The sequence below is a fragment of the Bidens hawaiensis genome, unplaced genomic scaffold (assembly GCF_021521415.1).
Source record: "Bidens hawaiensis isolate Kalapana, Puna unplaced genomic scaffold, B.hawaiensis_p1.1 tig00012141_1, whole genome shotgun sequence".
NCBI lineage: Eukaryota > Viridiplantae > Streptophyta > Magnoliopsida > Asterales > Asteraceae > Bidens > Bidens hawaiensis.
The window spans coordinates 5,008-21,316 of NW_027491978.1; the positions used below are offsets into that span (position 1 = coordinate 5,008).

The 16,309-nt window shown below is 34.9% G+C and overlaps 1 protein-coding gene across 1 annotated transcript; it reads left to right on the forward strand.

The window, feature by feature from the left end:
* Positions 1–9,104: 9,104 nt before the first annotated feature.
* On the forward strand, positions 9,105–16,067 carry LOC143540143 (DEAD-box ATP-dependent RNA helicase 57-like). Its single transcript, XM_077033283.1, has 12 exons — positions 9,105–9,247; positions 10,463–10,568; positions 10,648–10,754; positions 13,176–13,267; positions 13,397–13,493; positions 13,573–13,653; positions 13,731–13,963; positions 14,051–14,245; positions 14,326–14,416; positions 14,498–14,620; positions 14,705–14,855; positions 15,474–16,067. Exons 1-12 carry the CDS (start codon positions 9,164–9,166, stop codon positions 15,653–15,655), a joined length of 1,542 nt encoding a protein of 513 aa, XP_076889398.1. The 5' UTR covers positions 9,105–9,163; the 3' UTR covers positions 15,656–16,067.
* The last annotated feature ends 242 nt before the right edge of the window (positions 16,068–16,309 follow it).

Here is a 16,309-nt window from a genome sequence, read left to right on the forward strand (position 1 = left end):
TTTTTAAACCCAAGCATTTTGTAAATCTTGCAAATCATTTTCATTATGCTCTTTTCTCTAGCCATGTTCCCAAAGGAATCAAAACTGCTCTCAAAGACCCTAAATGGTTAAAGCCATGCATAATGAACTTGATGCCTTACATGGTAACCACACTTGGACTCTCGTTCCACGTCCAACCAACACCAACATTATTGGTTCCAAATGTATCTATCGAATCAAATACAAATCCGATGGATCCATCTATCGCTACAAAGCGAGACTTGTAGCCTAAGGATTCTCTCAAATACCGGGTCTCGATTTCTCACACACATTTAGTCCGGTTGTAAAATCCTCCACCATTCGAGTTGTTCTAAGTCTCGCAACCATCAATCAGTGGAAATTAAAACAACTTGACGTCAACAATGCATTCTTAAATGGTCATCTCAATGAAACCGTTTTCATAGAACAACCTCCGGGTTTTGAAGACCCCAAACAACCAACTCATGTGTGCAAACTAAATCGTGCTTTATACGGACTAAAGCAAGCACCACGAGCTTGGTTTTAACGTCTAAGCACCTTTCTCATTGATCTTGGTTTCCAAAATAGTAGAGCCGATCCATCCTTGTTTATTTACAATAATCACGGAATTTTAATTTATCTCCTTGTCTATGTAGACGATATCGTTGTAACAGGAAACAATGAAAACTTCATTAACATGTTTACATCTCGTCAACACAAGGAGTTCAAAATAAAAGATCTCGGTCTACTAAATTTTTTCCTTGGCTTGGAAGTTACTCATTGTTCTTCCGGTCTCTTTCTAAACCAAACCAAATATGCTTATGACATTTTATCACGTGCAGGTCTTCTTGACTCAAAACCCATTTCCACTCCTCTAACATCAAAAGATGTTTTCACCACCCAAGGACAACCATTTCATGATCCTACCCTCTACCGCTCTCTCGTAGGAGCTCTCCAATATCTCACAATCACTCGTCCCGACCTCTCATACGCTGTTAATCAAGCTAGTCAATTTCTTCAACAACCCACCACCACTCATTTTCAATTAGTAAAAAGAATTCTTCGATATGTCAAAGGCACATTATCTTATGGTTTAACTTTTGATCGACCACCTGACACTGTTTTGCTAGGTTTTTCTGATGCAGATTGGGCACGATGTCTAGACACTAGAAGATCCACCTATGGCTACTGCATTTACTTGGGAGGAAACTTAGTCTCTTGGAGTGCAAAGAAACAACCCACCGTTTCTCGCTCAAGCTGTGAATCCGAATACACGGCGATGGCTAACACCGCTGCAGAAATAATTTGGTTAACACATCTACTACGCGAGCTTCATGCCTTGCCTCAAACTCGCCCAACCTTATTATGCGATAACAAGAGTGCTTTGTTTCTAAACCAAAATCCTATATCACACAAACTAGCAAAACACATTGATATCGATTATCACTTTGTTCGTGAATTGGTTACTTCCGGGCGGCTCGACACTAAATTCATCTCCACTGATCAACAAGTTGCAGATATTTTCACAAAAAGTCTCCCACAACCCTTGTTCGACAAGTTTCGTTCAATGCTTCGTCTCGGGCCACCTCCATCCTTGCATTGACGGGGGGTATCAATCAATCACAAATTCTCAGCCTAAAATACCTCTAGTCAATATTTCTCATTCAAATGTAATTATTATGTAACTCCTATTGTTGTAAATGTGGAAGATTTCTCTCCACATATTTCTCTCTTTTTTGTATATTTATGCACCTCTCATTGTCATTGTAAAAAAACAATTGAAGAAATTGATTTAGATTGATTATAATAGCAATGAGTTGTACCGTATGTGGAGATGGTCAAGGTAGCCGAGGTAGGGGAACGAGATTTCCAAACTTAGACAACTATTATTGTGTTATTGTTACGTCAAGAGGTGATCTTAAACTCCGATAGGGACCGAGTGTAGTGTTGGGTGTTAGGTGAGTCGGGGGATTTCTCAGTAAGGAGTGTTAAAACAAACTAATTGAATCACATTACTCGACACTGGAATAATCGGGTGCCAAAGAAGGTATGTGTCCTATGTGGGGATCATGTAGAGACAGTGGTATGAGTTTGATATTGTGTCCTATGTGGGAGTTATGTAGAGACAGTGGAGCTTGTATTCGCCTTGTGTGGTTTGGCATAGCATATCATTTCACGTTGGTGTAAAGTACCATCGTTTTATACGTATTATGTTCAGAATTGATGGAAATTCACAAGTTCATGGGTCTACCTAAGAAAAAATCAAAGGCATTCCATATAGTTTGTTTAATGACGGTATGTGTTTTGTGGAAAGCTAGGAATGATATGGTGTAAGTGTATATAAATGGTGAGTCCTTGCTAATAATGATTTTGTACCTCAATAATATATACACATTCATTAAGTCTTTTAAGTACATTACAATACATCTTTGGTATGGCTCAAGTTCGATTATCAATTGATGTCTCTTTCCTTTCATTTTCTATGATGCTAATAATGTGTAGACCGTGTCGTGTTCTCATCTAAATAACAGTTGGATCGAATGCAATGACCCATGACTTGAAATCTATTATTAATGCATTCAACCAAGATCAATAGCTATACAATTAATAAAGGGAAAATTCTCAATATGGTTAATTCTAACCAACATATTCCAAGAACAACCACGGTTCCAGAAAAATTCCCAAAATGGCGATATTATTCCGTCAGATCTGTGAAAACAAGAACTGATTCGACGGATTAGAATAACCTTTCAAATGTTGACATGCATTAACATTTTCCGGTGGATCCGACTGATTAAGAATGTTTCCGACGGATTCGTGAGGTAGCCGATGTAATAACATTTTTGGTAAACTTATAAATACTATCGCATACCGTCTTTGATGATACTTGTCCAAAGTATCATGAACCGTGTCGCGTGTATGTCATATGTCGGATGGCCACAGTGCACTTTTGGAGAGGACTAAAACCTCTTCTTCCACTGGCATCCGGACGTAACTTAAACCACAATCTGTTCTCAATATATCGTTGACTATTCTTAGAAATAGTCGTTTACTCATTCAGAAACGCCTTAAGTCTCGCTTGTGAAAGATGTGTCGCCGACAAAGTAGTCGGCTGTCAAATGGTCGTATGCACCTTAACGATCTTGATTCAACCGAGATTTTCTTGTGAGCGGGCATGATGTTTGTTCGTCACTGAATAACATATCGCCTGTAAACTCCATTGCACGAAGGAAAAAATCTGTATCATTGGACGAAGATGATGAATTCATGTTAAACGTTTTGGTTAAAATGGTATTGTTTTGGTTGAAACGAGTTTGTTTAAATTGGTTTGAGAATGGTTTGTATATATTATGTATTTATAATATAAATAAATTATTATTTTTTAAATATAGTTGTTAGGCTCAACGGTAAAAAAAGAGAAGAATGGAGGCGCTTGACCATCCTCTCGATGGTCAGGTCACGCGTGAAATGAAAGGATAGGGAGGGGGAAGGGGAGGTGGGGGTGCTTAAATGGTGTAAGTGGGGAAATGGAATGCTACGTAGGATCAATGGAGGGTGGGAAATAGGGTATACGAGTTAGCCTTACAAATGGTATGCATTTGTAAAATCCGCCATTAAAGCGCATTTTATCACAAACAAAAGACACTAGAATCAGAGTTATTCAACCGGTCCAGTTTGGGCCGGTTGGTTTCTAGGGTTAATTAAGTGAGAAAAACAAAGCTACATTGTTGCCTGAGATTGTGCAAGCTAGACAGGTTTGTGGGTAAAAACCGTAAATTGGCAATGTGGAGCACACATACACGTGAGCGGTGACGCGTGACACAACCACTATTTGTTCTTGAAATTCTTGAAACTTTGATAAAAAGATGAAAATTAATTATTATTATCATTATCATTATTATTATTAGTGTAAAAAGTATGGGGAAACGGGAACCCGCCCTTTTGAGTTCCGAATTTCGACCCAGCATCATCCCATATAATAATCAATTAATTATTAACTTAAAAAATGTTTAGGCTCAAGAGTCATTAACTTATTTTTCCAGCCTCAAAATTTTCAAGCTGTAAAGGCAAAACTGAAAATAAAATTGAACAGTTTTCATAAACCGACATTGAGTAGAGTTTTTCGGTTTCGAGTTAGGTTTTTCCATCCCCTAACTAATAAACCATTCGCGTCACGCAGAACTTAAGCGTTTACAAGAGAGTTAGTTATATCATAACAAAATATCATCTTCTTCATCTTCTTCACACAACAAACAACTCTCTTTAGGGTTCGTTCGAGATCATATGATTCTCTGCATCATGCAGCACATCGTTGCAATTAGGTTCGCTTGCAATCTCATTTCACGCGAAATTAGTTGCGATTGATTTTTCGTATATTTTTTTATAATTGAACTAGAATTATGTTTAATTTTGAAGAAATTTATGAAGTGATTATGGAAGAAGTTAGCTATTGCGTTATACTCAATTCACGCTAAATTAGTTATACGAAATCGTTCTGCATGATTTTTCCTGATAATTGGACTAGAATTAGACTTAACTTTCAGTAATTTATTATATGATTATGGAAGATCGTGTGCAAAATTAGCAAGTTTACTCGAAATTAGTTACAATTCATCTTGTGAGTTTATGTTTTATGTATCACATATATGTTGTGAGATATGAAGTTCTATTCAAAAGTAAGAGTATCTTGTTTTAGGTCGTTGATTTTGGTGAGTTTACGCGGTTCGGCATGATTGATTTTTCGTAGAATTTTTTGATTATTGGACTGGAATAATTAGGTTTAACGTTGAGGTAATTTATGATGTGATTATGGGACATTGTATGCAAAATTAGCTATTGCGGTCTACGATCCGTGTTGTGAATTTTCGTTCAATTAGGCATTTGATCTTGTTTTAGGTTGTTTATTCGTGTTGATTTTGATGATGGAGTTTGTGTTAAGTGTGCCTAGAATATTGTCACACCCCAACCTAAGGTGGAAATGACGGGGCGCGAACTGATTGTTCACAACTCTCAAAGTATTATCATGAAATATTTAAAAGTGATAATATCTATTAATTTAAATTAAATATCCAAACAATTCAAATAACAAAGTACATAATCCTTAAAGTAAAAACAGATAAGTTCAAATTCAAGTCTTGATAAAGTTCTTCTAACTTAAAGCATCAATAAAATCTTCACCAATCTTGCAATCGGTTCAAACGAAAACCTGCATATGCGTATTAAATCAAGTAGATTTTGTCAACACAATGATGAATGAGTAAAACATCACCCAGTTAAGTATAATATAATATAAAAAGAGCAAAACTGTCCTTATGAGATATACAATCAAGCCAATGAGCAATTAATGAGTGTCGGTAAAACCATCGCCTTGCGAAGTGGGCTTTGGCTACTATGACAGACGTATGATCATACGAATAATGTGAATATGATGGACCTCTCCGAATGCATTCAAATAAACAAATTAGCATATAGCAAGTTAGGAAAATAATTGATAACACACAAGGTTATCAGTTTGCTAATGAGAGTAATAAATAATATGTAAATATTGTAAGATACTCATGCATCCCCAAAATGATTACTCACCTTTTCAAATAAGCAAGAGGAATGAGTTGATAAGAATAAGAAAATAAGTCACGCTATTCGGTAAATACCAATGAATGACCCTAATTAAGGTTGATAACAAGGAAATAACTATATATTAATATGTGTTCTATAGATTTATAGAGATTTGGGGATTTGATGATCGAGTGTTTGTGAAATATAATTTATTTACTTTATTATTTATTTACAAAGGTTATTTTTTAATTAAGGTTGTAAATAATAAATAATAACATTTTAATTATTTATATAAAATATATTTGTTTATAAAATACTCAAATCAATAATTATATTTTAACATGTTAAATAATAAGATATGTTCCAAAATACTTATTTTACATAACGAAACTCTATTATAATTTTTATTGGTAAATCATTTATCATTTTATTCCTTATTATTTACACACACACACATATAGTTTTATCAAAGTGCAGAAAATGACTAACTAACGAGTCGGATATGTTAATATATTAACTAATTTTTATTTTTATATTAATTATAATGTATTTTAGTGATTTAAAATAATTAATACATTAATAAAAAGGTTTTCCAAAAATAAAATGGACCAAAACAGGCTGGGGGAGGCCCGAACCTGCACCCCCAGCCCGCCTAACACTTGAACACACACACCCTGACCAGTTGCGCTTGGGTGTCAGTTGATTATAACATGAAAACTAATTATTATATACACTATGTTTGAACCCATTTCATATAGAAACCCTAGCAAGGTCAATCGGCCAATACATTAATCGTTTGGCTAATTAACCATAGGGTTTATGTTCTTGGTATGTTAACGAATCAAAATCACTAAACAATTACTTACAAAGATCAACGATAGGTGGTTAATTATAACGATGGAGTGCCGACTAGAACTTGAATAAGAACCCGTACTAACAGGCTGATATAACATAATTGATTATGGGGCTTCTGTTCACGAGGTCACATGGACGAAGCAGACACATTTAATTGAGTTATAATAATTTCTAATTGGTATAATACCTAATAGGTATAGACGCTTAGGTTGATATGTTAATTCGTATCAAATTGATCTTGTTTTCCTAATTAACCATGTCGGTGTAGATGCTTAAGCATTATGAATGATTTGCCTAGATCAATTCCTAGTTTATCACGAGGATTAAGCTTCAAGAAAACCAAAATAGATCGCGGGTTACGCGTTTGGTCATGGTTACGGGTTTGGGTTAAAGGTTATATAAAATATTTGGCAGAGTTGCATTTTAGTTCCTGGACTATAGGCAAGGTTACATATTGTGTTAGAACTTGAATTTAGGGGTGTAAATGGTATATAATTCAAAGTTATATTGATAAATATAATAAATAATAATAATAGCTCGATAAATGCGATGTTTTATTGATAAAATTACCTGAACATAGAAACGGGTCGGGTAATGGTTAACAAAATATTAAACGAAATATCCGAGTTGTTATAAATATCATATGGTGTGACTCATCATTTTTTAAATTTGAAGTAGTTTGTGTGATTATGAAAGATGATTATGTATCGTTTTCCTTTTGTCTCGATAAATGATCACATGTTCATTCCTGTTTACAGATAGATGGAAAGTGAAGGTTTTAGTTCTAATGCTAACAGTGCTACTAGTTGCCAATACTGTGCCGGTGAATTTAATTGACAAGACATCGCATCACATGAAATAGGGTGTGCGGTGAGATAGTTTCATGAGTTTTCAAATTACTTTGATGATTAAACAATGTAAAAACTTATCTTTCAATTCTTTATATATCTAGCATAGTCCTTGTGCTCTTGAGAGCTTTCTTCTTGATGCGACGGCTGATAAGTCTTATCAACAAATAGCCGCTGCAATCCAAATAGCAACAAGTGTTGTTGATATGACGAATCAAGGACTTAAAGCGGTAAGTTTCTTGTAAAATAAAAACCTTCTTTTTTCTCCTTATTATTTACATACATCGTTTTTATTTAGCCCGATACGCTCATGCATGCACGACAAATCGCAAGCTCAAAGGTGCACGAAGTCAACATGGAGAATGATCACCAGTCGGGAACATCTAATCAACGAGATACCAAATCCACTACTCCTGATAATAGTAAGTTCATCACCCTATGTAGATCCATTTGACAACATTATGTAATGTTTTGGAAAGTCATTCGATTCGGTTTTGAAACCAAATCAAACCAAAATGTTGGTTTTTGAGTTTTGAAAACCCTTCGGTGTTGGTATTTTGGTTTCGATTTATGGTTTGTGTTCGGTTCAGTTTTTTCATTTTTGCCATTTAAGCTTGAAAATTTTGATTTGAGTTTATTTTTTTTCATTAGGTAATAATTAATTGATATTATTAATTTTGACTAAAATATTTTGCTTAAACGATGCATTCAACTATTATAATTTACTTAAAATTAAATATTTTTCTAAAAATGTATTAAAGTCATACACACGTATGTAAAACCGAACCCTAAGTCTAGAAGCACAAAACGTCATTTTTTAATAGAAGACTGGTATTAATAAATAAATCTTAAGCAAGGGATTTCACATGTAAAATAACATTAAATAATATAAATTTGCAAATATATAAGTTGATTACTTATATTAATAAAATATGCAAGAAAAACTCATTTTCACGTCAAAGGAGATTATATAATACTGTAACTTTTATTTAAAACACGAACTAACCCAAATTCCGAACCTGAACCAGAAAAACACTAACCCAAATTTGACCATAGTAATTATGGTGTGGTACTTTGGTGGTTGGTGTCTTTGTACAAGCAAGACCTTCACCTATTTATACTAGTGATCCACGATAATTCTATGCATTTGTGTACACAGATCAATATAACTTTGTCTTTTGTAGAATTTTTTATATATGTATTTACGGAAAATATAGACCTTTTTGTGAGAACCAGTTCCATTACAAATATCATGTTTATTTCCTACAAACTTAATATAGAGGCATGGTACCTAAAATTGCGGGTATTACCATTTGTATCAACTCATGGGAATTTTCCAAAGCGATCTAGCGGAAAATATGTATAAATTACAAAGTAAAAAAAACTATTTATAACGGTATTAAGTTTGATTACATGAAGGTTGTACCTCAAAAGCATATTTAAAAAAAAATACACCATAAAAAACGAGTTTTTAATAATCTTTAACTTGATTATAATATCGCTATAGTTTTTTTCAAATAAAAAAAAAGTTAAAAGTGTTACGTGATTATTAGTGTCCAAGCTCCCCACCGTATCACATGAACACCGTTCCAGTTTAATATAACCGTGTGTTTGTAACTTTCGCAATTATATGAGTTTGGATCAAATACAAATTAAATTAACATGCTAATTGTGAAAATCAAGTATTGTAGTTTAGTATAGTTTTTTAATTTGCATGTTAACTTTTCCCTAACTACATAATTATAATACCTGTATATCTTATATTGATAATAACTAATAGTCTAGGGTTATATCTGCATAAGGGTTATATATATATTTCTCAAAAAACAGAGGTTAATTATAATACTTTACAGTCCCCAATCTATAAACCCTAATTAATTTTGTACGGCGAATCAGAAATCGTATGAATGGATAGAGATCCGTCGTCGTTTCTTTTCTCCGGAATCACATTCAATCGGAAGAAATTTGCCCTTGATTTTGATCGCTTCAAGGTAAATAACTTTAATTCAATTCAATTCAATTGCTTGTGGCGTATGATATAATTAATAATTACAGCGTTAATGAATGTTAGGTTATGGAGTCTGATTTCAATACTAGATGTATTAGAGCTTAATTCAGCCGAGCCTGACCTTGTTTTGACTTACGATAGCATGACCTCGGCTCGGCTTGTGTATTATTTATTGATGACATTTTTAAGTATTTTTATATATTTATTCCGAGAAACCTTAAAATGAGCTGAGTTGAGTTCGTGTGCGGTACCTTAAACGAGCTTTGGCTTGTTTCGAGCCCTTTTTTCTGAAGTTCAAGCTCGGCTTGTGTATTATTTATTAATTAATTACTTTGTTGACATTTTAACTTATTTTTTCATACTTTGAGAAACCTTAAACGAGCCTAAGGTCGAGCGTCGAGGTGAGCTCTTTTGCGGTACCATTTTGAGCTCGATTGCGTAGTGTGAACTTATTAAATAGAAGCCTAAAAGAGCTTAAATTTAAAGATGATATTTGACTTCCTCTCGAGCTCGAGGTCGGCCCGTGAGTCGTTTTTACAAGCTTGAGTATGGTTTGTGTATCATTAATTAACATTTTTAAGTTTTTTTATATATACTGAGAAACCTCAAAAGAGCCTAAAGTTGAGTTGAGTTGAGTTCGTGTGCAATCCCTTAAATGAGCCTAAGGTTGAGTTAAGTTTGTGTGCAGTATCTTAAACGAGCCAAAGCATGTTTTGAGCACTTTCCTAGAGCTCGAGCTTGGCTTGTGAGTCATTTTTGCTAGCTCGAGCTCTGCTCAGGTACTATTTATTAACATTTTCAATTACTTTGTATATTTTGGGAAACCTTAAACGAGCCTAGTTGAGCTTGCGTGCAGTACGTTAAACGAGCCAAAGCTTGGTTGTGTGGCGTGAAATAATACATATAAGTCCGAAAGAGCAAACATTTAAAAATACACAAGGCTCGTTAAGGCTTGACGAGCTTAAACGATCTTTAAAAATACACAAGGCTCGTGCTCGATAACTAAATGAGCTTTATGTGAGGTTGAGGCTGATCTCGGGTTTAAGTGCTTAACAATGCTTGGCTTGTTTTAGGCTTGGATGTCTGATCAAGTATTAGTAGTGTTGAAATATGTAGTTATGTTTGTGTATTAGAATCGTGAACAGTGTTTGTTTAATCACTTTAAAGTTCTTGATACAAATGATGATTTTGAAAACAGGAAATAAAGAAAAGTGATGATGTTGAAGAGACGCTGCTTGAAAATGAAAAGCCAGTAGTAGAAAAGCCTGTTAAAAAGAGGAAGAAGCGAAAGGGAGCCGTTTCAGGTACTTTCGGAATGCAAATTTAGTAATTTTAGAGATGATTTGTCTGCTTTTTTAAATATTTTATTTTGATTGGTTTCAGACTCTGTAGAAGGATTTAGTGTTTTTAAGAAATCAAAGAAGGAACTAGTTCTCGAAGAGGATGGAGAAACTGAAAATGGGAAGAAAGAATTATATAGACAAATGGAGGTTACTTTTTACCCTTGTTGATTTTGATTGTAGAATGTGAGATGATTATAATTGTAAGGCCCCGAACCCGGTAGCCCTACTTTAGTGTCGGATTTACTCATAAACACAGTTCTACCAATCAGAGTTTATTAAAACTTTTCGCGTAATATAAAACATCAATCATTTGTTACAAAACATTAAATCTTTTCTTTGATACCAAAACCCAAAACATTATATTTAAACATCTTTACTTCTATCTTCGCATGCCAGCCGTTCAATCCAAGCCATGTGCCGTCCTCATGCTAACGCTATAGTCAGCTCACCTGCGTGCATACTAAAAGTCAGCTACGCTGAGTGAGTTCTAGTTAATCAAGCAACTTATCATACAACCACTACATGCATCATATACGTATCCGAAGACACGTAGTTCACTATCTAACCTGCTCACCTTACCACTTAGCCTCTTATTTACACCTACCACTTTGCCACTTTAATAACGTATAACGTTATGCCACTTTGCCACTTTAATGACGTAGTCACGTATAGGCTTACCCTACCACGTACTATCATCATGCCACTAACACTCTTACTAGACTCTTGCCACTTCTAACACGCTCTACCTCTACTTGTCTACAACACGTTTCATATCATTTACATTCATACACACTAATAACCACTTGGCAATCACTATCCTTGGCGATACGTGCAATATCCGAAGATCGTTCACGTATCGACAAACATTATATAATAGCTACTTCGTATAACATCTATGGCATACACTTACCACTTAAGGTAAGTGTATTCGCACTTCACATCGAGTATGCACACAACCCCGAAAACATAACAAGGAAATGGGGCTAGAAACTCACATGAATTTGGTTACTTCTTCTGCTACTGGTTATTCCTTCTCGAGCTGTGCGCGTCTAACTGTTTAATAATTGAATATCAAATACTACTCTAGCCATTCTTATTACTACTTAATTAGTCTTACGTGTCTAAGCCGATTTTACTTCATTGAATCATTACCCGGTTAGTTAATCGTTACTCGTTAATCCTTTAAGGGCATCTTTCATAAAATATCAAAGTCCAAGGGCTACTATGTAATTATCTCATTCCTTTCTAAGTACAGGGACCATTCTGTCATTATGCTAAATTTCTAGTTTAACTATAACCCTCAACGGACGGGGGTCCGGGGGCAGCGCCCCTGGAAGCGGGGTCTAGGGGCGGTAGCCCCTAGCAGGGTCCAAGGGGCAGAGCCCCTGGCTGGGGTCGAGCTGCCAGGTCAGATTGGAAAAAAATTATTTCCATTAACTGTCTTATCACATTTTCCACTAGGATTTGAAATTATTATTTTATTCACCATCTCATTCTCTATAACGAATTAAGTGTAATTCGTTATCAGATCACATTCTAATTCGCTATCCAGATCACATTCTGATTCGTTATCCATTCTTAGCTGATTCGTTATCCATTCTTAGCTGATTAGTTAATCTAGTTCGTCATCTTCCATAACGAATTGGGCCTTAACGAATCAGTCCATAACGAAACAGTCCCTCTAACGAATCGCCCATCTAATTCGTTATCTTCTCTAACGAACTGGCTATAACGAATCAAAGTTAATTCGTTACCTTTTCCCCTAACGAAACAGACACGAACTAGAGCTAATTCGTTACGCTCCCTCAGGCGAACTAGTTAGCGAATCACCTCTGGTTCGTTAGTCTTCCGTTAGCGAACTAGGGTTAGGTCAGGGAATGTCAGAACTTTCCCTGACATACCTTACCTCGTATTAACTTTTCCGGCGCCGCCGCAGGAAAGCCGCCAGAAAACTGCGGATTCGCCGGAAAAACGTATTCCAGCACCGTTTTCACCGTTTTTCGTCCCGTTCGATCCAGATCTGAGCTAGGGTGACCCCTAAGCTCATCTTAGGTTCGGTTTATACCCGATTCCACCGGATCTCGTGACTTTAACGGTGTCGGCTTCTCGTTTCGCAACTAGATCTAACGGTTTTGGACCTCTACAATATCATACTAACATTACCTCGGGTCGGAACTTGGTTCTCGTTCTTCTTCTTCTTGGTTTCGACTTAGAGAGAGAGTAAGATGAGAGAGAGAGCTAAGTGTGTGTTTTGGTGGTGTATGGAGTATGAGAAATGAATGATAATTGGTGATTTAAGGTTTATATAATTATGGATCATGGGCTTAGGCCCATGGTCCTTCCCTCTTTCCTTTATAACCCAAGACCATAACCCATATCCATTACCCAACACTAGCCCGACCCATACCAACTCCTACTCTATTTATTTATTTATTTCCCGATAACCCGAGTAAACTTTCCCTCTATTATTAAATAATATAATTAATATTATTTTGGAAATTTCGGGATGTTACAATAATGTTATATACACATGGGATAGTAAGTTACTTTTATCCTTTTTGATTTTAGAGGGATGCGATTTTTCGTAAGCATCATAACATTCATACATCAGGAAGCAATATACCATCACCTATTCAAGAGTTTTCTGAGTTGAAATCAAGGTACTTTTTTATATGTTTTTACCATTTGTAGCATTTGAAAATCAAGGTTCTACTTCATATTTTTGTTTTGAAGCACACTTTAATAGCTCATATTTGTTTATTTGTTATTGTTTTTCTTTTTCTGTTCAGGTATGAATGCAGACCATATATATTGCGAAATTTAGCAGAACTCGGAATCAAGGAGCCAACACCGATTCAAATGCAGGCCATTCCAATACTATTATCTGTATGATCATTAATTAATTATATTATATATTATTATCTTTTCTATTTTTGCGTTCTTATTTTTTATGTCATTATGATAGGGAAGGGAATGCTTTGCATGTGCTCCAACGGGTTCGGGAAAAACACTGGCATTTGTTTGTCCTATGCTTATGAAACTAAAGGTACTTAACATATTTACTATTATTCGTTATGAAATGTTTCAACTCCTTATTTCTAACAACGTTTCTATTATTATCAGCGTGCTTCAAAGGATGGTGTTCGTGCAGTTATCCTTTGCCCCACACGAGAACTAGCTTCTCAAACTTACAGAGAATGTAAAAAATTGGCAAAAGGAAAGAAATTTTATATAAAATTGTTGACTAAGCAGCTTTATAACACTGCTGAGTTTTCAAAAGTTCCTTGTGATATTCTAATATCTACACCACTTCGTTTAAAATCCGCAATCACCAAAAGGAAGCTTGATCTAAGCAGGTAAATTACCTTATCTTATGTGTGTGTATTGTGTATATGTATGTGTACATATATATAATATATTAACATATTTTTTTTTCTTTGCAGGGTTGAGTACCTTGTTTTGGATGAATCTGATAAGCTTTTCGAGCTCAGTTTACTAAAAGAAGTTGACGCAGTTGTAAAAGCATGTTCAAACCCTTCGATAATTCGTTCACTGTTTAGTGCTACTTTACCTGATGCAGTTGAAGAACTTGCACGCACAATAATGCATGATGCTGTTCGTGTAATTATTGGCAGGAAGTAAGTGATACATGGAACTTCGTTTTTCTATTATTCGTTTGATATTATATTTGGCTGTTGCTTATTTAGAATTCAATCAGGAATTCTGCCTCGGAGTCAATAAACCAAAAATTAGTTTTTGTTGGGAGTGAAGAAGGAAAACTTATTGCTCTTCGTCAAACCTTCCAAGAGGTAACTGGGTCCCACTTATGATTTCTGTGAATTTTAAATTTTAGTTTTCATAATATATACATGTTATAATTCTATGAGCAGAGTTTGAATCCACCAGTGCTGGTTTTTGTTCAAAACAAAGAACGAGCGAAGGAGCTTTACGAAGAATTGAAACTTAGTGATAATAGAGTTGATGTTATACATTCTGATCTAACTCAATTACAGGTAAAAGTATATTGTTTTTTTTATGTGTTGCTTGATAATTTGATATTTACTTTTGATATGTGATGATTTTTATTAATAATTCAGCGAGAGAATGCTATTGATAACTTTAGAGCTGGTAAAACATGGGTTTTAATTGCGACTGATGTGATCGCACGTGGAATGGATTTTAAAGGGGTCAATTGTGTGATCAATTATGATTTTCCAGATTCATCTTCAGCATACATTCACAGGATCGGTATGTAACTTAAAACTTTTTAATTATTTGTTTTGCAAAGTTTTGGTTTTGGTTTTGGCTTGCCAATTAGACATGGCCCATTTACGTATATGAATGGGTTGATTCGGTAGCTTACAAGGTCAAAGAATCTTTTTAGTCAAACGGGAAATGGATGAAATGGGTCAAAGAGGTTGAACATGTTGTAAGCAACACCGAATCTACATTTAAAGCGTAAAGTCTTTTAAACTATTTTGTTAGTTTTTATTTATTATTATAATGGAATTGTTTTTGAATTCTTATTTTACGTATTAAATTTTTATTAGAAAATAGACGAAAAAGTGTTTGGATGTCACAACCTTACCCAACCAACCCACCTTGTTTCAACATGTACTAACAAATGTCTTTTCAACACAATACGTTCACCCTACGACTTTTATGTATTGCATTTTTTGATGACTAGTTTGTTTGGTACTCCATTTATGGTCTGCTTTAGCAGAGTAGAGTTGATTTTTACTATATAAAAATTCTAACCCAACCCGGCTCGTTTTCACATGTACTAAAAATATCTCCCTTTTCAACCGTTTTTACTCGTACCCTAACCTCTCTGTTTGATTAACCGGTTTTTGTTACTGTATCCAGGTCGGTCTGGGAGAGCAGGAAGGAAAGGTGAGGCGGTTACTTTTTACACGGAAGCCGATGTTCGGTACTTGAAGAACATAGCGAATGTAATGAAAGCTTCTGGTTGTGAAGTCCCAGAATGGATGTTATCATTGCCCAAACTTAAGTGGAGGAAACATAGGCCAAAAAGAGAGTTTAGGTGAGGTACTGGGTGAATGATTATGAAAGCCCAATTTTGGTTGTTGTGGGACCCAGTTTGATTACGTTTAGTATTTTGGAGATAGACTGCACGACTGTTGTAACTTAATTATATTTCTTTTGGTATCTATTGCGTTTGACGGTGTATTGTCCGGTCGAAAACACTTTTCAGTTGTTTCAATCATGTTGGATGCAATTTTTAGACTATGATTCTATAGTTATTGTCTTTGCGATACCTAAGCTAAGTCGGGTAAGAAGCTCAAGGCTTAGTAAGTGCTTTTGGGTAGTAAACTGCATAAGTGCTTTTCAATTGTTTCAAATTTCAATCATGTCCTATGTCTTTTGGATTCGACATGTAAACTCGTAACATAACCAATTTAATACACCAAAATAATCCGGGCTTATAAAATGACCCGGTTTCCTCATAAAATGAGGGGCTTACTTGTTTTCTTTTGCAGCATAACCTCATCTTGAGAAATATAGTTACGTCGGTTTCAACTCATGAGACATTGATCTTGTTACTTTAATGTTGAAGAAGTCGGTTTTGATAAACATGTTTAAAAAATATTATTATACAATTATAAAACTTAAGATTAGATTAGGGTATAACTTAATTTCCACACCAACTATAGGTGATGATTTATAAATCTCAACAACTA

Coding starts and splice junctions, on each gene's coding strand:
- LOC143540143 (XM_077033283.1), top strand. CDS start 9,164: ATGGATAGAGATCCGTCGTCGTTTCTTTTCTCCGGAATCACATTCAAT. Junction 13,268..13,396: donor TTTTCTGAGTTGAAATCAAG/GTACTTTTTTAT, acceptor TTTTCTGTTCAG/GTATGAATGCAGACCATATA. Junction 14,417..14,497: donor TTCGTCAAACCTTCCAAGAG/GTAACTGGGTCC, acceptor TTCTATGAGCAG/AGTTTGAATCCACCAGTGCT.